The 27,300-nt window shown below is 44.7% G+C and overlaps 1 protein-coding gene across 1 annotated transcript in view; it reads left to right on the top strand.

Moving 5' to 3' along the window:
• Positions 1-26,339, top strand: part of T265_10981 (hypothetical protein) — a gene marked incomplete at both ends in the record, with an annotated part of 32,771 nt that extends 6,432 nt beyond the window's left edge. Inside the window, 9 exons of the mRNA XM_009177510.1 lie at positions 3,286-3,415; positions 3,698-3,753; positions 5,442-5,548; positions 10,552-10,637; positions 12,413-12,601; positions 16,741-16,950; positions 20,218-20,683; positions 22,814-22,913; positions 24,359-26,339. Of these exons, the coding sequence (XP_009175774.1) occupies positions 3,286-3,415; positions 3,698-3,753; positions 5,442-5,548; positions 10,552-10,637; positions 12,413-12,601; positions 16,741-16,950; positions 20,218-20,683; positions 22,814-22,913; positions 24,359-24,410 (1,396 nt within the window). The remainder of the gene's footprint in view (positions 1-3,285; positions 3,416-3,697; positions 3,754-5,441; positions 5,549-10,551; positions 10,638-12,412; positions 12,602-16,740; positions 16,951-20,217; positions 20,684-22,813; positions 22,914-24,358) is intronic.
• Positions 26,340-27,300: the final 961 nt, after the last annotated feature.

The raw sequence follows: 27,300 nt of genomic DNA, 5'->3' as shown, positions 1-27,300 counted from the left end.
GAGGCATGGAACAAGCTAGATGATACCTTATTTGATTTGCTGGTCCAGTTAAATGAAATCTCGGAGCAGTACTTTTTTTCGAAAAAATGAGGCCATGAAAAAGTGAAAGAGTGTAATGGTCCAAGAGGTCTATGATCTTTCCTGTGAATTTCTCAGGCCAAAACAATATCCACTAAACACCAACTGCAGTACGAGCAAAGATTTTCACAACTTTATCTCTGGTTTTTCAATGAAACGGAGTCGACAATTTGTAACCTTGCGGTAGCCGGCTTGATGGTAGTCTAGGTGCTATTTCCATCCTTAAAACTGCATATTATTTACAGAGTTCCTTCCCTAAAGTTTCGGCCTATGAGTCAGTCGCTTTTGTAGATGTTTTTCTTTTGCCCTTGAGGCCGATGAATTTTCTCACTTATCTTGTTCAATTGTCACAGCTCCACAAACCTCGACATGCATCGCTGGAAATGGTTCCTCTACACATTCACGTTCACACCAGTTTTTCTGTTGTTTACACTGTTGTACTTGACGAGTTGTCACACCAAGTGGAGTCGACTCTCCCTACGTTTTCGCTGTTTTACTTTGTGTTGATTGCTGTTACCCAGTTGGAACTGTAGACAAACGGTAAAAGCTGTTACCAAGGTGTGGCTGTCATCACGACAGGACGCATTGATGTGTGCAACTTGTGAGGGCAGAATGCTGACTTGGAGGGCGGACAACGGCTAAAAAGACCGGAGAACCCCTATAGAAGCCATCTGGCGATTGAATTTGTGATTTATATTGCAACGGGAGAATATTGTAATTACAAATCACCATCACAGCGTAGGATTCGGGAATTTTATGCTTCGAAGTCATACAGAGCGTTTGGAGACCCGGTATGAAGGCCTGGAAGGCTAGTTGCTTTGCTTCTTTGTGGTTATTTCTTGTGGGAACATGGTTTGTCTCACTGGATACAATGACCTGGAAGGTTTAGGTTCGTTTGTGTAGGGCGAGTTTTAACTGAAATTGTCTACTGTTTTCAGGGATTGTCTGTTTATATTGAAATATTTAAAGCTCTATAAGAACACGTGTGCTCCTATCAGTTTAGATGTAGGATACCTATGGAACTCCACACAGGATTCTGGCCCTCATCAGCACCCGCTGTCTTTCAGTGACTTCAATGAACTTGTTTTTTCTTCTAGGCCTTTTTGAACCAACGTGACAATGTGCTAAATCATGAAGTTTGAAAACAGAATACTAGTTCCCATCTTTCCGCATTCCAACGTTCCAAATGGTATCGAGAAACAGTTTAATGAGTGGTCGTCTTCAAACCTAGCTCTTGTTTACTCGAAGCCCACTAACTGTGCTTTACTTCCCGTCAGCAACATTGTGGTAGTAAGCAGTTTGGTATTTTGAACTGTTATTTCCACAGACTTGTTTCTCTCGTCACATCTGTTTAACCACTATGTTGTTCGATTCCTTTTCTTCCAAACGATTTTGGTACTCCATCTTGAATAGTGAACGTAAACTGCCCCGATGCCGTTATTTCGTTGGGTGAGAACTTTAATACTTGCCCGGTCAACCAGTTGACAATATTGTCTTGGTCGAATTAGGCATCAACATCACAAAGACCGAATCAAGGCATATACAAATTACAATGCTATTTTGCCTCATAGACAGTGATAGAAATCTGTCTCTGCGTTCATGGCGGTACATACCTGCATTTAATTTTCTCAAAACCCAAGTTCTCTCCCCAATTGTAACACATGGATTGGAAGCTTGATCGCGGTGCATCCAAAGTCTAGGGGTTTCTGATAACCAGTGTTTTTACGGGTTCTTTTAGTTCACTAACTGGTGGACGAATCCAATGGCTTGCTCTGCTCCTTTGACGACAGCGTTTGTGTTGTACAGAGAGTACAATAAGATTCGTGAACAGGTTCTACTCTTGCGCCACTTAAGAGTAATTGTGGTCGCCTGAGGGGACAATATAAGACATAAGGCGGTGTCATTAAAACCGTCTACACAGCTGGTCACTAGGACCAGCTTTGGTTCGCAGTTCATACAGATCTGGTCGTCAGTTGCCCCTCCTGGATGTCACTGAAACCAGCTTACCGCCTCAGAAGACAGTGGGTGTAAGTGAAAATAAGTATTCAAACGACCGCTCTCCGTGCTGTTCAAATGTGCATCATCGCAGATAGCTGAGTCGTTTCTGCGGTACTTTTCATTGTTGGTGTCTCCATTGAGTCATTTTTTCATTCGATATTTTGATTACTTGTTTGAGTTCGATTCAATACTGCTGAACATTTTGGAAATTTCTCAGTTTACCCTTATATTATGGATTCATTTTTGCACCTGCGTGCACCGGTTCACTCATAAACGGAATCATTGCTTTTTGACCGTACCACATCAACCTGCCCGTGCGGCTATCGGTTCAGGCAGGGAGGTTTCGGGCGGACCACCAATGATCGTCGTGTTAAACTTTGCAGTAAATGCCTTCCGTTTTGAACCATCTTAACGTCACCAGTAGAAGCCGTGTGCATTTGACCCAACTTTTATAAATACCCTTTAATAAAGTCTTCGGTGCTGTTGTTATGTCCTGGGCCTTAGTCATGCTGTGTGTACAGGTGTGGAAAGCCCGATGTCTCAATCCAATGCTGACTGCTATTCATTAAAAGTGGGGAGTTTAGGAGGCAGTTCGTTCAGTTACCTATCAGTTGCGTGAAGCTAACTAAAACGGTTTCATGAACAGCTCAATTTAGCACAGTTTGATCGTGTGGAAGACTCACGTACTATCTTCCAGAACAAAAACTTCGGTGAAGGTTATCTCTTCGACCTCGCGCCGTCAAACGCAAACACACATCCTCCGTTTTGTCTGTTAAGTGTGAGCTATTCACCAGTGCAGATACTTCAGGTGTTCGAGATCCCGTAATGTGAACCCGGGGCACTACAGAGGCTATGTCGTGAGTTTCTGATTATATGGTCCGTCCTTGAGTCCCGATAGCTCTTGTTTAGGTTGGAAGATCTGTTGTTCAATCTGATTTGACCCAACCTGTTTCCTCATGCGCAAGTTATACACCTGTTTCGAGTTGTCGCATAGCATGGGTTTTGCTTTTATCTGGCAGTTTTACTTCGTCTCTCTGGAGTCTCGAGCCCTCTCGTAGACAACTAGTCAGACAGCTTTTTAGGAAATCCACGTTTCAGACACACGTTTTTTCATTTGTCAATCGCGTCCTTTGAACCCGTCTCATCGTATTGACTAATAACTGTGTGATCAACCACCCATCGTTCACTGCTCGGTTTATTTCGGTTCAGGTCTGTGATTGATCCACGTGACGGCCAACGGGTTGCACTGAAGCGGATCCCTCGCGTGTTTCACAATTCAGTCACTGCCAAACGGGTTTATCGGGAGTTGAAAATGCTGTCATGCTTCAAACACGACAACGTATGTGTGAATACCTCTGTCCCCATTTTCTTGTTTACAAGACTTCCCTTCATTGCCTGTAGTCACTATCCTACTAGCTTTAAACCGCTTGTCTTGGCTCGTCACAGTGCTGTCATGACCGTTGTCACTAACTAATGATAGTTAAACAGTGCAAAATCACCCACCCTCTTAGCGGATATCTGTTCCATTAGGACTTCATGTGAATCCACGACTTTTCCATATTTCGTAGGACACAATTTTGATTATCTGCCCAATCTATTCCGTGCTTTCCTTACTTTTCAGATTGTCAACCTCCTTGATGTCGTGAAATCCGAGAACTATATGAAATTTGATGAAATGTATCCTTTCTGTTTGCGCTGCTATATTTTTTTTTACAAACGGAAGCCCTAAGGTGACCCTAATCGTACCAAGTCTATCGACTCTTTTACTTTGTGATCCTTCTGACGCAATCGATGTACTGACTCTGAAGTGCAGCTACGCGGCTACGACCCAAAACAGAATGGACGTGACCTGTTATTGTTCTTGGTATTATCTTCGTTGTTATTGTTGTTGTTATTCTCGCCGTCGTTGCGAGCATAGAATGACCTCCAAGGCGATAAGGTCATCACATAGGCACACGCACAATATGGCATGCGCGAACTAGAACAGTTCATGCTGTCCAGCCGTTTGGTTTTGTGCGTTAGTGCGACTTTGGTTGCTTTGTTTCTTTCAGTGTTGTTGACTGCTGTCCTGCCTGCCTGCCTGCCTGGTTGCCTGCCTGCATCGTCCAGTTCGTGCTCGCGCGCAGCCGTCTACTAGCCTCCTTTGTTTGCCTTACAAGGTCACCACAAATACGCACGCCAAAGCAGTCTGGAAGTGAATTCATGACGTTGCCTGACAATGAATGCTGGCCTAGATTCTTCAGCTTGGTTTTCGTTTTAGGCGCGAGACTCGTTTGTATCCACTATCTGGTCGATTTGTGCAACCACTTCAAAGTGCTTGTTTCATCAGATTTGTGGTCGTTCTCGTTCCGAAGTTTTCAGTGATGGGATCATTTGGATAAATGTCACCGTTGGATTCTCGTACAATTATCTTCCATCAGTTTTGTGCCCAAACTGTTTTGGGACAGTCACGAACCACCGATGGGAAAGCTCGATACAATCGCAAGGGCGACGCGAATTAGAGATGGGGACGTTCTAGGGGGCTGTGGCTTTCTTGGTAGATTTAGTTTGAAGTGTTCCGGTCAGGACAGAGATTCACCGTCGCTTACTGGCTGTCCATAGCCAATGTTGAGCTTCCAACATTGCCTGTTGGCTAAACCTGTCTGAGATGCTCGGAATTTTCGCAGGGAGCCGATTGAATAAGGATTTGACCATCCTACACTTGACTGCCTCAAGAACTGAACACCGACTACCCATTAGGAGTGATTGCTAACTTCTCCCCTATGAATGATCACACATATAGAAGTTAGCATAAGACCGCCTATACTGATTTATTCCCATGTGTTATTCCCAGCGACCTGGCTGATGAATTTCGCAACATTCAGCCACTTCGCTGTCGCAAACTTGCGTCTTCTTGAAGCCCCTCGCGAGATCTAATGCCCGAAGGCTATCCTTTTCTTTCGTGTCATTTTCACCTACAAGCTTACGTGGATCAGATGTTCAAGCGTTGCAACTTTGAACTCGTGCCTCACTGTTTATAACATCTGCAATTTAGCCCACGTAAAAAACGATACTGCACCACTTCCAGGACCTCCAGCTCAAGACATGTTCGGTCGATAGTCAGGGATGGAGCCTTGTCACAGTAAGGGACTAGTGCTCGTCTATGGCGCGCAATAGTTCACATTGCTATGCACGAGTCAACGAAGCGTGATACATCCAGGGCTGGAGAAGCGTAGACGTCTTGACTACCGTACAACACTGTCTTGGCCTATATTGAGTAGTACTGGTTCTTTTCAGGATATTCAACCTCATGATTAAATCTCTTTCGACAGTTGTTGGTCGTGCTCCTCTGTCCTTAACTCTGCCCTCGTGTCCTCCTCATCTAGCTACTTTATGTTCGAGCTCATGCAAACAGATTTGCACAAAATCATCGTCTCACCACAACCTTTGTCATTGGACCATGTTAAAATATTTGTCTACCAAATATTACGAGGTAAGTCGTTGGTTGCCTGCTTCTTTTGTGTTTTTCGTCATTTTTGACCACAGTTGCAAATTTGCTTGGGGTTTAATTTCACGTTCATATCTGGTGGCGTTTTGTCGCTTTTTTGGACAGGGGAACGCTGTAATGACGGATGCGTCTGATTGGAATTTCTTACAGCAGACACGTAATTCGTAAATGGTTTTCACTCCGTACATTGCTCGGTCCGAAAATCCTTTTGCTCCAGTGGGGGCACATACGTCACTAACTCAGGTCCCACAGACAACATCGTTTTTTATGCAGTTCTCTGGCAAAAGCAGTCACTGCAGCAGAGATCAATCTGACCCTCCCCTACAGCTGAAGCCTAGAGACGGAGGCCAATACTTATCTAAAAAAAACCGCCAAATTAGTGTAGCCTTTGGTTCACAATACCGAAACCCACCCAGTCGATAATTTTTTCTGCATCATACCAGACCGGAATGCACATGTACACGGTCGTTTTCCTAAGTGTTCATCCATTCCCAAAACATGTATACGTGACACTAACAAGTGACGCAGAACCCAAAGGTGCATTTTTGACATTCATGACCTGTCGGATTCGAGACAGCATTCATGATTTTCCGATGACGATGGCAGGCACACTTGGGCCTTCCATGTCACGTGCCTCTCCTGCATTTCATGTTGCTCATGTTTCCGGTCTCAACGTACCCAATTGTTTACCGATCTCTTCAAAATAGTTTTAAAGGCTGTAGTGTTTAGTTCAGCAATACATGCTAATTTATAGAACTACTCAGTGTCAAATTGCTGTAACTACTCTATTTGCGTGTGCTGAACTCTCCACACAAATCCTACCAAAGCAGCATGGTCGCGATAGGATAACGAACCCAGTTTTGATAACAAATGTGCACTCAATTCAGCTGGTTGCAAAATTGTCAAAAATAAAAGGGGAAATGATCCATTGTGGAAAGGCTTAGCTCACATCAGGATTCAGTTCTAAACTATGCTCGACAGAAACATAGTCTTTTTGATTATGCATATAGGTGGTTTTAAGTTGAATGTCAGGCTGTACATGTCAGACTGTACATGAACTGCTTAGCTTACTTCAAGTCGACTACCGCAGCTATCTGAACGCGTGGTTACCCAGTTCGGTTGCGAACCGGCCAACGGAACCTCAGCACGTGGTCAGGTCAGCTGATGATCCGGTTGATAGCTGATTTACTTCCCACTCACCTTGACACCGTACGTGGACAGTAGGTCAGCTGATCGCTTGTCCCCTCAATGGATCACCGGTCGTTTGACTGGAATCAAGAGTACGTTGTGGTATGATTCTTCGTCACGTTGGACGATTCGGCTTCTTCCGGCAGAAGACGCAAATAGTGTATGAAGCTTCATCTGGTTGCTGACTGGACGCAAGTCTGGATTGATGCGCTTTAGCACTCAGCGAGATACGCTGTCGTGGATTGCACTGGGCATCCCGGACTATGCTGCATCATCCAGAGGGCATGGAACTGCACCCATCATCACCTGCTCCCAGAGGATTTTGTACTCCGACCTCCGCTCCATCGTCTCACAAGTTATGTTCTTTAACCAGAGTCTTCATATGGGTCTGTTCAAGTTAAGCCTATAACTCAGTTTCGACAACCGGCTTGCAAACAACCTCATTTGCATACCAATTTGGTTTTCACGGGAAATTCACCTAAAACTTGGGGAAATTCCTCGTTTATGGTGTTTATCAACTGAACCGCCTCATGCTTCAATTGGTGCGATATTCGGGATATCGCAATACATCGTATGCACGCAACACACAGCCCACGACCGGTTTCCCAACAGACAGCATTCATGATTTTCCGATGACGATGGCAGGCACACTTGGGCCTTCCATGTCACGTGCCTCTCCTGCATTTCATGTTGCTCATGTTTCCGGTCTCAACGTACCCAATTGTTTACCGATCTCTTCAAAATAGTTTTAAAGGCTGTAGTGTTTAGTTCAGCAATACATGCTAATTTATAGAACTACTCAGTGTCAAATTGCTGTAACTACTCTATTTGCGTGTGCTGAACTCTCCACACAAATCCTACCAAAGCAGCATGGTCGCGATAGGATAACGAACCCAGTTTTGATAACAAATGTGCACTCAATTCAGCTGGTTGCAAAATTGTCAAAAATAAAAGGGGAAATGATCCATTGTGGAAAGGCTTAGCTCACATCAGGATTCAGTTCTAAACTATGCTCGACAGAAACATAGTCTTTTTGATTATGCATATAGGTGGTTTTAAGTTGAATGTCAGGCTGTACATGTCAGACTGTACATGAACTGCTTAGCTTACTTCAAGTCGACTACCGCAGCTATCTGAACGCGTGGTTACCCAGTTCGGTTGCGAACCGGCCAACGGAACCTCAGCACGTGGTCAGGTCAGCTGATGATCCGGTTGATAGCTGATTTACTTCCCACTCACCTTGACACCGTACGTGGACAGTAGGTCAGCTGATCGCTTGTCCCCTCAATGGATCACCGGTCGTTTGACTGGAATCAAGAGTACGTTGTGGTATGATTCTTCGTCACGTTGGACGATTCGGCTTCTTCCGGCAGAAGACGCAAATAGTGTATGAAGCTTCATCTGGTTGCTGACTGGACGCAAGTCTGGATTGATGCGCTTTAGCACTCAGCGAGATACGCTGTCGTGGATTGCACTGGGCATCCCGGACTATGCTGCATCATCCAGAGGGCATGGAACTGCACCCATCATCACCTGCTCCCAGAGGATTTTGTACTCCGACCTCCGCTCCATCGTCTCACAAGTTATGTTCTTTAACCAGAGTCTTCATATGGGTCTGTTCAAGTTAAGCCTATAACTCAGTTTCGACAACCGGCTTGCAAACAACCTCATTTGCATACCAATTTGGTTTTCACGGGAAATTCACCTAAAACTTGGGGAAATTCCTCGTTTATGGTGTTTATCAACTGAACCGCCTCATGCTTCAATTGGTGCGATATTCGGGATATCGCAATACATCGTATGCACGCAACACACAGCCCACGACCGGTTTCCCAACCAGTTTTCAGCAACCCTATGAGTAGTGTGTTACTTACAAACCATGGAATTATTTTCATCTCTACCCTGGTATGAACTCAGACATTACTGACTTAGCTCTACATGCACAGCCCCTTTTCCCATAAATTTCGTCTACCTTCACCTTAAATTCGTAGTCCTACATCTGCTACCCATAGTCGTGATTGAAAATGCTTCTCAGCATTCCAAACTCGTTGTTCTTTCATCGTCGCACTCCTTCCTTGTCAGTCTCAGTGTCCAAAGATTAATGCACACAGACTACTGCCACAAAGAGACTTTGGTGACACCAGAAGCTGGCGTATACTACCTCATAAACACGTTTATATGACAACAACACAGTTACCTCCGTCCAGTCCTGCGAATGTATCCTATTCGTTTTCTTCTGGAGAACTCTCCACCACGGCGATAGGCTGGCAACATGGTTTCGGTTTTGATTTGAGTGACAGGGCGGAGGCTGCGTTATTAAAATGGATTTCCATCAGCGGTCCATTACACAGTGTTGGATTTGTTGCGACAAGTAGGGCACCGAGAACGGGATCCGCAAACCTTGTTTGTTCGTCATTTCTGCCTACTAACTGGAGCGCCGAAATAACAGAAAGTGACTTTTGTAATTCTTGGAAGAAGAAAAAGCCAACTTTCCTGCTGGAGTGGGATGCATCGCCAAGCAATTAAGCGTTGTGTTTCTTCTAACTATATGTGTAGCCTTCGACTCCATTGATCGAGCGCGATTATAAAAATGTGTAGGGTTTGTATGCTTAAGTCCGTGCTTGAGGCCCTGTATCAAGACGCGGTAGCTGAGGTGCGAGCTGCCGGTAAGTATCCTAGCCGTTCTTCTCCAATGGAGTTCGGACTGTCCTGTAGCTCCCTTCCTCTTCATCTTTGCTGTATGTGACATATTTCGCAAGTGAAGGCATCACTGCTAATAATGGTTTTGAGCTTCCTTCAGTTTATCCATCAGTGAATGTACGGGACATCGACCACGTCGTTGTAGTGGGTAATAGCGCCGTAAACACAGGAATACTGTCCAACCGCTCAGCCATTCAAATGTCTTGCCACAGGATGGTTTTTGCACCATCCAAATGTTTTCATTTCTTAGGGGTAGTATGCAGTGTTTCCTGCAATCAATTCGTGCGTGAGTTTTCGACACGGGTTGAATCCACAAGTGTGTATAGTTGTGACGAGCCGCACTGAGCCCGGCAACCGTATGTCATCGGTAGGCACGAGTCTATTGAATTCGATATGAGACCGTGGGAGGGCAGATGGTACTAGAATCACGGATTGGGTGGTGTGGAACTCCTCACGTATCGCACTAGCAACTATCACGGTTTCAACTTCTACTATCATCTGCACGGAATTCGGTTTTGACAGGAGACTCAACTCAATCTAGCTGAACCATCTCTCGTTTATGAAGCCGACCATCACAAACGAGGGATTCAGCTGAACTCCACTGAATCTCCCGTCAAAACCGAATTCGTTTAAAAATGTGAGTATCTGTCGAAATCTGACCAACTTGGGTTCAAGTGGATCATACGGTTGACGGACACTCGGGGACTGCGCCTATTTGATGAAACTGAAGAAGGGTGAAATCGGTCGCGGGCTGTCGAAAAGTTTTTAGCAGCCTCATAAATACCTTGTTACTATGGCTTCACTTGGGGCCGTACAAAGCTGTTGGTTTCTGTCCATGCTTGTCTCAACCTGCATTTTGTGTTTGGGTGTGGGCACATCAATAGGTCTCTGTTCAAAGTTCATCAACGATTTCGGTGTACCTTCAGTGCGCATTGTGTGCCAACTTCCTACACCTAGCTAACACCGGGGACTCTACAGAATCATATGGTTGGTTTCGTATGGGTGGCGTTGTGTTTTTAGACTTGTTGCCAGTGTTCAACAAGTGTTGCGATCGGCAATTTTTCGTTGTCTCATATCAGGTTTATGCATCTTTTCAATAGGGTTGAAATATCTCCATTCCGCACGTATCATTCACCGCGATATCAAACCAGGCAACATGCTAGTGAATTCCAACTGTCTTTTGAAGGTACGTTCAGTGCAGTCAGCTGTTTTACTCGATTTTTTTCCCACATATCAGTCAGCGATAAATGTGCAGAAGCATGCGCGATTGTGTGTGTGCAGTGTCTAAGTCGTTTTTTCCTCTGTTGCGTTCTAATGCCATCTAACGAAAAAAACTCTGTGTGCCTAATCGAACCGCATGGGACAAGAACGATCCATATTACAAGCTGATACTAGCATTTTTATATTTTACTAAGAGGGAAACGCATAACACCTATCTGGGGCCCTGACAAACCTTCTTGTAATGAACTTTGCTGAAATTGTACAATATGTACATGCTCTCCTAGCTCTCTCTAAGTTCACTTGCTCCTGTGAGTGAATTTCACTTGATGTATTAAGTGCATCAAAGTGCATTAAATTCGCACAAATATCTTCAGTTTTTTCGGTACCCTCGAATCCTGTGGTCAGAGAATTCCTTCGTTTGCAACAGACATTTTCTTGAAAAAACTGTACTGATGGAAACGTATCTCGTGAGAAACCAAACCCACCACTGGTCACCACTGTTATCAGTATGTCTATATTAGCCTCAAGAGAACTATATTAATCTCGTCCTGCCTCAAATGTTGGTGGAATTCCATTTGAATGTGTTTACCATTTCAAGGCCGTGTGTTTCACCCACCCTAGGAACCGTTGCTACTTCCCAGAACTACGAATATTTTTCGTGCAGCAACGATTAAACTTTAGAAATTCGGGTTCTGAATCCATATAACCGTTCAGCTGTAACACCCTTTCGGTGCCTAGCTGCCATACCACCCGAAGGAAGCACGAGGGCTGGGATGCTGCCAGGTTGACCAAGCCTAGACAGGAGAAGTTGAGATGCAGGTGTTGGTTTCGAACCACAGATCTTCCGGTCGGTAAATTCGCGCTTAACCAGTTCGTGAATTTGAATGACTGTTATTCTTCGAACTTGCTTGCTGTTTTAGAATTAGTCTAAAGCTAACCGACTGGATGAATGTGTTTGACAGCGCAATTCTGATGCTGTGATACCAGGTTGGCTTGTAATTGGTGCCAAGGGTGCCGGGTTGACCGATCCTTTTCGCTCACATACACACACAAGATGAACAATGTGTTCGAGGACAGATTCTACATGGAGTGGTATGTGCTGGTAACTCACTAGTCACTTGTCTGGGTAAATATTTCATAACAATACCAACCCGATGTGAGTAAATCAAGGCTTGTGAATTTGGACCGAATGATGTGTACGTCTCAGTGCATACATGTTTACATGCCTAGTTACTCTACATTTCTGTTGTCTAACCGTGTGTTGTTCGTACTGCTTTAGTGGTGTTGCTTATTCATCGACGCATCCATTCACCTATTTAGTCTCGTGATTCGAATCCCTGTACACAAGGTTACTCACTTGTAATAGGCGGCATATCATACCTACAATGGAGTGTCGTTTTCTAGTGAAGCGGGAGAGGTTGAGGGAACGAACAGCAGTGAAAAATTCACACCAAACTATATCTACTGAAGTTGTTTCGTGACTGAGCTACGACCCTTGGTGAGTGGACGACCAGCACCATTCTTTAGTACAGTAGTCTTACGTTAGTAAAACTCGCACTCAACGAAATACTCCTGAAATACTGTACCTTGTTAAGCCCGGGACTTCAGGTTGCAAAGGAATGGGTATTCAGGTCACCGATCACCTACTGATCTTATTCGCTAAAACCTAATATCCTCTCCTCACACTCCGACTTTCCCTAGCTCATCTTGTTCACCGTGAGATTCGCTTTATTTTTCCAGATATGTGATTTTGGACTTGCCCGGATAGATGATCCATACGGCGAAACGCACCTTACTCAGGAAGTTGTGACGCAATACTATCGGTCTCCTGAACTCCTCATGGAAGCCACACGCTATTCCTACGCAGTTGATCTGTGGAGTGTCGGGTGTACTTTTGCGGAGTTACTCGGGCGGAGAATACTTTTCCCGGTAAGAGTCATGTAATCTATTTACTGGTGGATAGCTTGTCAAGGCAGAGCTCTAGATGCTGGAGAAAACGCAAAGGAGCCTTGATTTCCTCTCCTGAATATCCGGTGTTGTTGCTCTGATCCAAAACTTGAAGAATTGATGGAAACCTAACGTCTAATGTTTGCTGTTTACCCACCTCTTGAATGCCATCGGGAGAGCGCTTTCTAATGTGTGCTTATTATGATTTGTTTCCTGAAGTTTGCTTTCGTTTGTCATCGTAAGTCACGGTACTGGCTGGGTGGGTGCTGTGATAGTGCATTACATCAGTCCAGTCCCTTTAGAAGGGAATCCAAATCCAAGGATAGACTTTTTCCTTTAACTTTTGTACAAGAGAACGGTGCTGCTCGCAGATAGCTGTAATGTTGAACGCATGATAAACAGGCTTCGAAGATCAACATCAAAACATCAAGCAATATTACCCTGGAATGCATTCCTGTGGGCCACGTATTACAAACGATGTGACCCCAGATGAGGTCATCGTTGTGCAGTCACCATGTTAGAACTGATCTAACAAATTCAATGGTTGAGTCCTGCAGCCTTGATCTATTACACTTGACTTATGCTTCTCTCAACCTTACTAGTCTCTTCTGAAGTTGATCTGAACTAGGTGCTCGATCTGGTTGCTCATACCCTCAGTCCGATAACAGTTAAACCTGACCGGGGAAGAAAAAAACGTCTGTCTGTTTAGCGGCGTTCACATTGGTACAGAGGCGACGACCGATTTGCTCTCGTCCAATGGCTATCCGCTACCAGCCGATCGATTGAACCTTAGTCCATTCCTCGTCAATGCCAGCCGCTACCCGTCCGGCCTATCCAAAAATTAGGCTACCTCTCGGTGTTTCGCGAACCGTATGCCATGGCATACACCGAGAGGTGCGCTGACTAGGCTTAACTACCGTCCCTCGTTCGCCTTAGGACAACATGTATGGCTACCGTTCGTTCACACGTAGGTTAGTTGGTCCGTTCCTATTGTGTGCTTCCGTTTGTGGTGATCAGTGCGTGCACTACTCACTGGCTTTTCACCCCGCTTACTTCCGTACGTGGAAAAAAAGTGACTAGGTATCTGAAGCTATTTCCCCCAGTGCAGTGATGCGAAGCGCCGTTAAACCAACTGTCAGGGTAATTGGATGTTAGGCTATTTTTTGAAACGTCTATTTCCGATATGGGTAGTATTGGACGGTTGCCCGGACTCTACTCCAGGTCAAGTAATTTTGTCATGCAAGTGTCTTCACAGTTTATGTTCAGAGTCTATGCACTTGTTTAGTGTGTTACACTTTCAACGAACAGATATAGTGCTTCCTGGCTCGCTTTCGAGTGGATCTACAGTCCGCCTAAATCTTCCAAGGGTAGATTCGAACCGTATCTGTCACACTGTTAGTCTTATTTCAAAAGGCGACCCACTCGAAAGTGTTCACTTGATTCAAAATTGCTTGAATGGCTTCTTGCAAAGTGCAAGTGGTAGTTCTGTTGCACGAGTTCCACTCATTCACCAGCTTTTCCCCAACTTGTTCAATATGGGTTTTCTACATACGGTTGCCAGGGGTCGAACATAGATTGTGTCCCGAAATATGCGCAAGCGAGGATTTGTGGCATCAAACTATTCATTTGGATCCTCTTGATGTCAGTCAATTGTTTCTATGCTACAACCCACAGTACTTCACCATTTTAAGGTTCCTTTCCAGAATTTTATTCGTTCTGCGAGCGCAATCAGACGATAGGCGACTAGTGTGTGTGCCACTCGCCATCTTTCACCTGCCCGCTTGCCTGCATATCATATGTACTTTTGAGCGCAATATGTAGGTCATTGCAATCTGGCAGCAAAGCCGCATGAGATGGATGCGTTTCGCGTGCCCCATATCTTGCTCAGCCTCCACATACGGACAAAAGGTGAACAGTTCACTAATGACGTAATACTTGGCATTTTTGAACGAAGATTACGGTCAGACGGTTGGTCAGTTTTGCTTCACTGGTTTTCTTGAACGCGATTTGTATGAGACGCGGTAATCACCCACCTAATCGGGTCAGTTTTTCAATCAAGTAATGTTACTATCTAAGACAATAAGAAGAAATCAGAAGAAATTTGATGGTTTGGAGTAAATGGTCTTTACAATACATTCTCTGCGGCATTTCAGCTTACTGTGGGTGTACTATAGAGAAGCATAATGGTAGATTGCTTATTACAAAGTCTACTGCATTTAACACTAATATGGCTCTACCAAACGTACACACGATGCGGTGCCAGTGGACCTTCTGTGGTGCATCTAATCACATTTTGTTTTTATGAGGTGTTATTTGGTCTTAGAATGGTATGGAACTGGGTCTACTCATCACTTACTCCTTGACCTGGTATCGAAGCCAGTGCGAAAGGGCTTGTTGAGAGCACGTACACACACACACACACACACCCACACCTAAGTAGTCTCATTTGAAAATACCATACTAATCTGAAACAGGTTGTGTAATCTGTTTAGTCAGGTGCGAGAATACCCATCAATAATCACGTTGGATTCTGCTGCAAAGAAGCTAATCGAAAACATACCGCACTTCACCACAATCTATTTATATTGATATTATTATTATTATTCATATTATTATTATTTATGATTTGTCTTTTGCTTGATGGCTTATCCATACTTTCGTTGATTCAAAAGATTCATCAGGACCGACTCAGGAGTAATATAGGAGCATATCAAATATATAGATTTCTTTTTAGTTCGTATAATGAAGGAATTATTCGATCACGTCTGTCAACTATGTTAATCCTGAGAAAGGAAACAATACTGTGCTGCGCGGATAGCCATTATCATTTGGGAGTAGTCTTTCGAGGATCCAGTAAGCACATAGACTGTGCGATTGAAGGATGAGTGGCGACGATTCCAGTCCAGTTGCAGCACTCCTGACTAGCCGCTTGTCGTTGTCCGACTTCAACCAAACTTCAAACCGTTCAAACTTCCAAGGAAACTCGTGAGGTGCACATTGTTGGTGTTTCTTAATGAGGACAAAACAGTCGTACAGTGCTTATAAGCTTTTCATCATGCGTGGAACTAACTCGTATAATGGAATGTAATATTTGAACCCTCGTGATTAATCTCATCGCAAAAGAAATATGTTGGGCTACCGCTGCAGGGAACGCTGAAGGATTCCGCCACAGACAAAGATAGTTTAGGAGCATTCCGAAGCAGTACATTCGGAGGTAAACTTTCCGTTCCTCGTGGAATAAGGTCGACTTAGTAACAGAGCAGCCAATGGAACCGCCCGACCGAACAACTAATCGTGATCGAAGGCCAGCTCCGGCTAGCAACACAGATATTCACACGCAACACTACTCAACACAGGACCACCGGCCCGTCTCTACACTTCACTACGCACCCTAACAACCCACTCACGATGTCACCTCGATTGGTGATGAAACCTTAGCAATCAAACTGCCCAATTTAGCGAACGGATCAACGACCATTCTATCTTGTATTATTGCTGACCACAATTGCCCACTAACCATTGTTCCAATTTTCTTGAGGTCTTCCGAGTTCTCTGAATATGTCGATTGGCCGTGTGGACGTACAGCATGGCTCTCGTAGATCTGTTTCGTCCTCACTTGAATATTTTAGATTAAGAAAAATAACAATACTGGACGTTATCTACGACTCTGAATTTTAGCCTGGGAGGGAGGTAGGACAATGGGATACATCAACAGAATAGCGCAGTCGTTCACACAGCTCGCCCAAGCAACAGCTCGTTGCTGTTCCTTCTTATAGGAATAGTGGACTAAAAAAACGTGCGTTCCAAATTTCGTTATGACTGAAAACTCCCTGCACATGCAGACGTGTCTATGACCCTCGAATCAAGTGGGGGACTGGTCTAAAACGGGACTGGGAACCGATTTATATGAATTTTGTGAGTGAGCTGACTGGGGTGAAGCACTGTAGGCATACTCTAGGTCCGTTGTATACCTTTGTCGGCCCATTTTCCGTTTTTGCATGGATTTAGTCTCCCCATGTTATTCGATTTTAGCTGATGAATGATGAATTCTCACTGAAAGATTTGGGGATTAGTATAGACTTGTCACCATTTGAATGTATTGCGTGTATATGTCATTCCAGGCAAGAAGTCCGCTGGAGCAGTTGGAATTAATTCTCGATTTGACTGGCAGTCCGAGCCCGGATGATTTGGAAAACTGTCATCCAGACGCCTGCTGCTTCGTACTCTGTTCTCGATCCCGACATCCCAACCCATCGATTTTATACGCTCTCGCACCGGACGTTAGTGAAATGACTGTGCATTTGTTGACCAGTATGCTCAAATTTAACCCGGTAAGTTGGTTCGTTTCAAAATGGTTTGTTGTTTGATAATTCGCGGATCAATTACTCTTAGAAAAGCATGGATGCGCTTGTACATTCCACTCACATCACGTTTTTGGAACTAGGTCGGCTGGTAAATGTTTCGTCCTCGTGCGACTGTTCCGAACCAATTAGGTAACCTGGATGACTATCATCACGTGTGACTCGCACGCATTGGTCACATGTTACCTTGTTGCACTTTGACAAACCACGACTTGATTCGTAAAGTCGGCACCTAACGGTGGATAACGTTCAACTTAGAGGAAATCCATCGTCGCAGTGACTGCTGTTGACCTTCCAGGGAGTAAGGTCATTTTGAAGACAAATTAGAGAAATGTTCAAGTGCATCTGACACCATCAGTGGTGACGATTCTACTGATTATCGCACCACATTGACATAGCAAATAATAAGGTCCCTCCAGCTTAATTCAGCTGTCCGTAAGGTGCAAAGAAAAAAATCTCACAGAAGCCGCTTTAAGTGTGTTGCGCACAACGCTGTTGATAGCAAAGCGCTATGAAACGTATCGCCCGTATCTCGCTCAGGTTACCTCATATCTGGCTAGCTGGTCTTAGCCTAGCTAGCTGACACGCTACAGGCGGAGTTGTCCAGATTGGGTTGCCTCTATCATGATTGGTCCATGTCAAGGTCAACTCACTGCCATCTGCCCATTCTCCTTGATGACGGACATTACGTATCTACACAGTCGATACTCCGATCGAGTTTTACCACCGTATGTTTTAGTGGTGTGCACCGGTACCGTAGGTCGCTGTCTGAGGCCTGAGTTTTTGTGCTGACTACAGGACATCCTAATGACTGGGCAAGTATGCCAACTCAAGGATTAATTCAAGGATCAATAGTGGCACTGGTTTGAGGCCAAAAAATTGCAAAGCTACAACCAAGCCAAACTCATGAAAATAAGCTTGTAGAATCTCAGGATGAATCTAGGATGAGCGTTACCTGTTCAATCCACGTGATAACTTTGATATGCAGCTCGTGGTTGATCAGTTCAATTTGGCTATTCTCTCAGATAGTGCACAAACTTGCTTTTGAACCGTCCTGAGCTTCCCGAGTGCATAGAAAGCCATGGATATGTGAAAGATGCCATGCATCAAATGCTAAAAAGTCGTTTGGAGCTTCGAAATATTGTCTTCACTCGCCTTCTACTGGATCACTGTACCACTACTTCAGGGAATCAGGCTTCCTTACATTTCCCCTGTTTATTGGTCCCCATATTATGATCTCATTTAGTTCACTGCCGCATGATACCGTCATCGACCGTCTTTATCCATTCTATTTCAGCACGCTCTGCAATGAATTGATAGACTGACCGTATCAGCTGACCACATATGAAACTCAGACGGTCAACAAACGGTCAGACTCAGGCTCAGGGTGAAGTTGTTCAGTGTGAAACCAGTAGATTGGTGGGTAGCAAATACACAAACTTCTTGTAGTTAATGTGGCGTTACATTACACAGATAACGCGCGTACTGACAGTGTACAGATCCGTGCCCGATCACCTCCACGAATCCAGAAATCCGTGGCGAATAACAATATGCACCGTTTGCATCCGACCAACTTAGCTCTCTAAACCGTAATTCTCTTGTCTTCGCACTAGACCGTTTACAGTGAATTAGAAGCTTTCGACCAAGTCTTTTACCATAAGTACACTCATTCAGTTTGGACCTGCATAAACTTTCTAGTTTCAGTCTCATTTCTTATAAGGGAATCTTGTAAAGTGATCAATTCTGGTCAGTCGCTGATCGACTCGATGTTTGCTCCAATTATTGTGATTAACTCTTCTAACTTTGCAAGGTTCATGGGTGTATTTGAGAAGAAATTGATGCGCAAGGAACCTCGTCCCCAAAGTTTCCTAAGCCTTCCAGTAGAGTAATCAGCTTCATGCTATGTGACACCAAATGTTCTGCATGTTGGTTTTTCTACTGATTCGGGCAGTTATGTTGGGAGTATTTCGTCATCAATCGAGCTAACGTCTTCAGCGCGTTTCGATGGACAACAATCCATCTAAGAAACCACAGCGATTGGTAGTGAGACAGCTGCAATCCAACTGTCCAGTTCAGCTAGCAAAGTCACGGCCACTTATACAGCCTGAGTTACAACCATCCTCTTCAGCACCAAAGGAGCCTCATTCATGTCAACGTGTCAGTGAGTCAGAGTATATGTTACGCCATATGGAAAGTGACAATATTGCTCCAGTATACAGCAACCCCCAAAATCCATCCTTCTGAAAGGGGAACACTCATCTGAAGGCTTCACAGCCATGTACGACCCCCGGGAGTTAGACATCTCGTTAGAGGAGGCTAGATATTCCTTTCCCCTTGTCAGAATGCCTTAATGGGATAAGCATATATTATTCCACTTTTTCGTGGGGCATCTTATGTTTTACGGTAAGGTAGAAGGAGCCAAGGTCGGATGTAATCGTTTTGTAACTACTCTAATTCAAATCGAACTGATTACGTGGCCTGTGCAAGGAAAGCCATATAATTTGTTTGCGCCATCTGGCAAGTGCCTTGAGGGCCTTGTGTAGGTGAGGAGTTCTCTTAAACAAAAGATCATTGGCTAAACCTGCAATCATATTGTATCAGCAGGACGCGCCGTTTAGTTATGTAAGTTTTACTGTGATTCTAAGAACAACTTCAGCCTTCACCACTTCGTCCGACTATGTACGGCTTAGGATAAAAAGAAGTCCGCATTTGCCTCCAAGGCATACGCTCTATTTTCTGTCCCCGTCTTATATAATATTGCTAACCCTAGTACTCTGTTAGTATCAGCTCATCCCATCATCGACTGTGTACAGAATGGGTTCATATATGTATCTGAAACCTCTGTAGTTTGGCCTTTTTAAATGGACCGCATCACCACATTCTGAACTGCGGATTATTCTCAGAGTGTATGCACATAATCGTGCGTCTGTCAACCGACCATCTTCTAACCTAGATGTATTGTATCTGGGACTTGGAACCCTGTTTCGAGGACGATACAGTGCGACCATTTCGATCCCGGTGTGAATGGCGTCAGCAGACTCGTGTGACATACTGTCACACACAAAACATACACACGCCTACTGGGTATACAACGAACCCGGTGTGCTCCAGCTTGCGGACTGACTTTTGTGAAAGCACCTCATTTTCGGATATTCTTCTTCGATAACAGCTACAGTCACATTAACGACAAATTTGTTGTTTCAATCGCTGATCTCGCTTTGTTTTTTCGTTTGTTAGCGCCAACGTATCACTGCAGCCGAGGCTTTAAACCATCCATTTTTGGAGGAAGCGCGCCTGCGTTACCACTCGTGCATGTGTTCCTGCTGTCACGATGTGGGCTCTTCTTTCGCTTCTGCGAACGATTCAGATGCGACAAGTGCCTTCTGCTGCGCGCCTTCACCGTCCGGCTCTTCTTGTGCGTCCTCCACCCCTTCTAGCGATTCCACTCCGAGTACACCGGGTAAATTTTACAATCGCTATGAGGCCAAGACCGCGGCAAACGCAATGGCTAGTCCGTCTTGCAGCACTACCTCCAGTTCGAGCAGTATCAGCTGTAATACTGGAGGAGGGGGAGGGAGCGGTAGTGGTGGCAGTGGAAGCGGTATGGCACGAAGGCGGTATTGTCACGATTTGGATCCAATTTGTCCAGTCCTACTCCCGTTTGATTTGGATTCAGGATTTCGACGCCTTTCGGATGCGAAACGTAAGTAAATCACATGTGGCAATCCTGCTGCCAGTGGTAACAAAATGGTAGTAGAGTAACACAATCGCCCTGGAAGAATTTTTCGGACAAGTAACCTCAAAAACACTGTGAGAAGTGTGGATGTTAACCACCGTGCCTCCTCCTGTTGGAGTACATCTTGATGTTGTGGAACATTTATAGGTTGTGAATCGTTCATTTCAAAACCTCTCATTCGTCGCAGTATAGATTGAATTTTCCCATAAAAACTCCTCTGTATTCTTTCTGAAAAGCAGTTCCGATCCTGCGGAGCACATCGCCCCTGGAATGTTGTGCGTCCGTCCTCCAGCTTCTGTTTGAGTGAAAAAAGCGTTTTCAAGTGAATTTGTTAAAAAGGAGTCGGTAATCTAAATTGACTGTGATAAGTGATAGAAATCTGAGTTTGAGACTCTTACCCAGTTAAAAGAGTTGTACTGCAAACTTGAAAGCCGGTCATTATGACAGCACCAGCAAACAAGCAACCAGACCACCGTGGTACTGCGATTTAGGACAGGACTGAGGCCATGTCCACAGCCATTTTTGGACTGATGTGATTGTCATAAGTGTTTCCCGGCTCCTCGAGGTGTTCAGCCATGAACTTCAACAGTTAAGGTAACACCACTCGGAGTGGACTGGCCGAAAAATCATTTCACCTGCCTGAAGATGAGTCAAGAGGAGCATTTCGTTTGTTACAGGGTATATTTGAGTTTGTAGTGTTTTTCGCAAAACACTTGCCTCTTTTTTGTCCGACGTAATTTCGCTCTTACCTGCCAGTTGTCAAGCTAGATTTCATCCTCGTGAACCAACTCGAAGAGAACGTTTATTCATTGCCGTCGAGTCAAGGCTGGATGATAACTGGTGTACAGCCCTGCTTAAACATTGAGTGACCTACAATTGCCTAACGGTTCGAGCCCCTCAAGAGAGTGGCTAGGGACAAACCCAAGACTAATCTTTGTCATCATAAAAAGTGAGATATTGACAACNTGTGATAAGTGATAGAAATCTGAGTTTGAGACTCTTACCGATAGACTATACTTTCTAGTATATTCTTACTGAGTCCTGCTCTCCTGTATATCATGTGCCGCAGGTGTCCCTGCTCAGAGGTCTTCATCAAAAACTGCACAGATAGCGACCTAGTCTTTTCTTCCCACGTCAGGTATCATGGTGTGAAGGCCAAGGTGGTGGACGCCCGAGTTGACGGCGGACAAGCACATCTTTAGTTGCCCTCCTTGATGGTGACGCGTCGACATGGGTCTGGAGGAAGAATCACCATTTAGTCATTCGGTTTGCGGGGCACGTGCCTAAAAATTACTGTCGGTGTTACTTGTCTCTCTTGGTCATTCCTAATATACCATATATTGTCGATTTTGTCACACTACTTCATGAATGACTTTATCAGTCCGTCTTGTTTAAGTTACAGCCCTCTGGCAAGATTAGTGCAACACCTTTGGTCTTTTTATATCCCCGAACCGCAGTGAACAGGTTTCGGTTCCATAAGGAAGTACAGGACGGATAAAGGCGTTGGTTTTGACACTACTTTTCGACTCATTCCGGAGGATATCTCCGAGTGGTAGAGATACCACACTAGAGCTACCAATACTTCTCGTCACCTTATCCCTTTTTTTGGTCGTTTGCTATATTGCCCACCGAGGGGAGCGTTAGTCTCATTTGAACGTGCTAACTTGTGGCAGGTGTAGTGTGCTTACCGAGCAAATTGGTATGGCTTAGGTAGATATCCCTGAATGCTGCTAGTGAAATCGGATTATGACCAAGAAACAGAAGTGCATCAGGTAATCAAAGCAGATGTAACAAAAGCCCGGACCAACGCAGAAGCACTGCAAAAGAGTTTTACACTAACATTATCGGGTAAAGGAAACCAGTCGGATTTATCTCGCTTCCAGACATGTACTGGAAGCTGGCCTGCTGTCTCCTTAGCGAGCGCTCAACTAGGCTTAAGAAGACAGCGCACTTAATGCTAAGATGTCAATAAGTGTTTTATCCTTTCCAGAAATCTATTCATTATTTGTGCCTCCTGGCCCATGTGAAAACTTCACCAGCCAGTCCGATCTCAGTATCTCAGTGGACGCAACTTGATATGCTGTTCTCCCTTCCCAGGTGTCCTATGGGACAGCATCCAGGATTACTATCGTCGCGACGACCGTCTGACACGAGTAGTGCTCAACAAAAATGGTGCGAACTACTCTAGTTTCATCAAGTAAGTTTAGTTCCCGACTGTTTTGTTTTTCCCACAACTTTTATCTGAAATGTGTTTCATTGTTTCCTCAGTATAGCAGAGATGGCCCAAGTGGTTAGAGCGCGAATTTACTGACCGGAAGGTCCGTGGTTCGACCTCCGCCACTCGACTTCCCCTGTCTAGGCTTGGACAACCTGGCAGTATCCCAGCCCTCGTGCTTCCTTCGGGTGGCATGGCAGCTAGGCACCGGAAGGGTGCTACAGCTGAACGCTTTCTTTTTCCATTCAAAGCAGAGTCTACAGTACTGTAGAATTAGCGCTGGATACTAATTTTGACAATGTTTGGTTTCCCTTCCGTCTATCAGTAGTTCACAGGGAGAATAAAATCACACGATCGGTGGAGCTCCCGTCTAAGAGCCAGTCAACACGTAACTACGTGATGTGGATTCCGTGAGTGAAGGATAAGTGGGGCTAAATACGAGATTACCACACTGCCGATCAGCTGCCCGTGGCCGAATGGCTCAATGTCCAAACTACCACCGGGATGTAATGTCTCCGAAACTCCCTTGAATTTTGTAAGATGCACATTGTTGGTGATCCCTAATAAGGATGAAACAGCTGTACAGTGCTCCTCGGCATTTGAGCATAGATTGGCTTCATGTACAGGATTAAATGTTTACTGAAAGTTCCGTATTCACCAATCCAACTTTGACTACGCGTGATACAATGTAGAGCTGTAGAGCTCCGGCAGGAAAAGTTAGTTGAGCATAGATTGGCTTCATGTACAGGATTAAATGTTTACTGAAAGTTCCGTATTCACCAATCCAACTTTGACTACGCGTGATACAATGTAGAGCTGTAGAGCTCCGGCAGGAAAAGTTAGTTCTCAAAAAGCATATTTGGATGAGACCACTTTGGATGCACCCAGTCAGTCTTGTTTATCTCAAACGTCCGATGAACAAAGACCATACCGGTCATAGTTTTGTGTATAAAGTTTTGATTGTCGAGAGTGATTTGTAGACACAACTCTTGGAGAATGCAAGTTCGCATCTCAGAGCTTCCAAACGAGACAAATTTTGAATAATCCAAACCTCCGTTTCAGCCGGTAGTGTTTGCAGGTCTAGAACTTGTCCTCCATCAGAAGTGAAACAAAAGTGTGAAGCTTGGATTCGGAACACAGTGCAGTGGAATAAGGTGTTATGAATCAGTTCATCAATCAACTAAACGGTCACTTGATTGTAGATTTTTTCGAAAAGGGTTGACCATGGCAACCGAAACGTCGGATCGTAACGTCTTATTTTACTACGCTGTGTTTTGAGTTTAAACTTTCCACGTTTTACACCACCTGGTGCTCAACCTGTTTAACAAGATTCTGGCCGTGTTCGGCCCGGGACTCGTAAATAAAGCCAAAGAATTACTGACATATTTACTCATACGCTATTTTTACCCTGTTTCATCCGCAATCAGCTCTTCCGTCGCTCAGGCCAAAGAGGTCCCGGCTAGTCATCGATGGCACTGAGCAGTGGTTCGTTTGTTCCAGCGTTTGCGTCAATTCTAATTCATCACCTTGCCATCCTGGCTGGCGGAGTGCAGGGACGGTGCCTGAGTTTCAACCCTGGTCTCTTCAGTCTTCCACTCGTTCATCTAATCGGGCAGAAATCGATTCATCGAGTTGTAGGCGTTTTACCACATCTGTTCAAACCATCCTCCGCTGTCTTCACTATCAACAAACAGTTCGCATACTGGTAATCATTCGCATCCACATCAACATCCTCATAATCTGTGTTACGTTGTTCTCGCTAGTCTTTTTCTACTGCTCTATCGGCTTTTGTTATTGTTTGTTTACTTCTGGTTTCTTTCTCTGTTCCTCTGATTGTTTGTTTGTTTGTTTCACTTCTTCAAACGTCACTCTCCCTAATAACAACGATACTGTGGTTTGGTTTTGAATGAATAGGCTCTATCTAATGCCTACGAGCTTTCTTCCTACTGTGTGACCATCCGACTGCCTAGTACAAGCAATAGGGGCAGCGTCAAATGACGCTATGTGTATCCCCAACCTCGCCCTCTATTTTGTCGCTCGTATTTTGTTTCTCTTCCCATCCTATCCATCTTTCTCGCACCAAGTGCACAGTACGGTCGACCAGTTTCCTCAGTCCGTTAATGTTGCTGTCGTCGTTGTTTCGTTCATTTGCGTATATTGTTTCGGCGTGTTTTTTCGCTGCTTCCGACCACGTTCTGGACAAGTTCTGTTTCAGGCTCATCAAACATTTTTGAGGATGGAGAAAGGCCCTTTACGGCTGATTTAACAATGACTACGAATGACAGCAACTACAATAGCTGTCTTTTGGTGAGACTGCTCATCCATCATCATCATCATCTGTGTATGTTCTATCCGGATTCGTTATGATAACTTTCTAGGCTTTTTGAATTCGTGTTTCGACACCTGCGACCTTCACACACACACACACACACGCAAACACAGCGAAATTCGATGGAGATTGTTTTGCTACTCGGCAATGTTGGCACTGGCTATCTTTGATGCACTCAATGTACTTGAATTCTAAGGCAACCGTGCGTTCACGGTAGAATGTGCGCACTTTGTGTTTCTGCACTTTGATCTTTCGCGCCCTGTGGCCTGTTTTGTCCTATTCTTCATGTTCAGTATTGTTTATAGGACCATCCCGGGAACATTTCATAATATGAAGTCATACGGGTACTTGTTTTATTCTTTACCTTCGGTAATAAGTTGACCAAATCCATTTGCTCATTGTAAATACTCTCTTTTTTCACCCAAGGGGTGATTAACCCTCGGACGCCAGCTACCTTATTCCAGCCTTTCTGCTGCTTCTGCAGCGGTCGATTTGGTTTCCAAATCGACTGACTTGTACAGTTATTTGTTTGTTTTTGGCTGTTCTCTACAAAAAACTTCGTTTGTTATTCCCTCCCCTCTGTTGTTTATCCCGCCTCCCAACTCACACCACGGATCTTTCTCAGTATGTTCACGCACCGAACGCCACCCTATTCCACACGATCTCCACCTTCTTTCGCGCAGCATTGTTTCCTTTATACTTTCTGACAAATTATCTCATCCGGAAGTGCTGAGGACTTATGAACATCTAAGCGTCCGTTCTAGTCTTCTCTCGCTCCTCATTATTCCAAACACACACACAATGTTCTAGTCACAAGCTGACTACTTTGAAGATCCATGCCCACTTGTGAGGCACCCCAATTTCATCCAACTCTCTCCACTACACTATGCACTCATAGCCACAACAGTCATTTATAGCACACCTATCCTGCATTCTACGTACCGGATTGCGCCAAACTTGCACACGTGACCTTTCTTTGTTACCCTCCACCCCCAGTTTTGCCACTGTGCCCTGCCTCCATGTGCTATCGAATCTTAGTGAGTGTCTTTTGTGTAGCAATTACACTCGCTAAAGGTCGCTCCTACAAATTTGTCTTCCGATGATCGACTAAGAGCTTGGTCGTGCGGGTAACCAGTGTTAGTCAGATTAGATACACAGAGACCAATAGGAGTTCGACCTTCACTCGAGTTTGTTTGTTCTGTGTGCAACTCACGCACCGATTGTTAGTGGTAAATTGAGTCATCGGAGAGCATCACTTAATCTGTGTTATGGCCTTCTACTGAAGCGATGCAACTTTACTGCTGGTGGGAATCACTGCAGCAAAACTACTAAGTAGAAAGTGAGTTTGGACACAGATGCAGACCAGATTAGTTATTCTACGTCACAGCCTGAGGTCTATTTTCAGGGGCTTTTCACGCAGCCACAGATTCCCGTTCGAATATTACCTTAGGAGATGAGATTACTTGACCTCCGTAGGTTGTGTTGCTAAACCTAGGCTTCAGGCTGGAGGTTTGTGTCATATCATTGACTCTGAGTGAAAAGGTTCAAAAAAGCTTGCTCATGTTTCCCTAATGTTCCTCAGCTCAGGTAAATCAATAAAAACACGTGATAACGCATCGCGTGCTCCAGGGGTGCGAATTACCGTTTCGGTTGGTAGGAGACTAGCTTACTGGGAAGTTTATCGTTTCAAAGGAATACACAGTGCTCGGGTATGCTTCTAATCCTAACCTCAGAGGCATTGATGGAATTCCGTACAATCGACGGGTTTTTTGTTGCTAGGGCCTAGGGCTTGAAAGTATCGGTATCCCAGATAAGCATATTATGTGGGATACCAGCACACAGGGGGGTATTCAACCTATTCAGCTTCTCAATCCAGTCTTTTCACCAAGCAAAAGGTTCTCGGAGCAGAGTTGGTTGTCTCAAGGTTAGAACACACAGTATGCGATAGTGATGAAGGATTGGGGAAAAATCTGTGACAGTGAACAGAGCCAAGTTCGACGGGGGTAAGCTCAAGTAAAGGGGCATTGTGAAATGCAGTCA

The sequence above is a fragment of the Opisthorchis viverrini genome (assembly GCF_000715545.1).
Source record: "Opisthorchis viverrini unplaced genomic scaffold opera_v5_431, whole genome shotgun sequence".
Classification (NCBI taxonomy): Eukaryota; Metazoa; Platyhelminthes; class Trematoda; order Opisthorchiida; family Opisthorchiidae; genus Opisthorchis; species Opisthorchis viverrini.
This window is presented reverse-complemented; position numbering and strand designations above follow the sequence as displayed.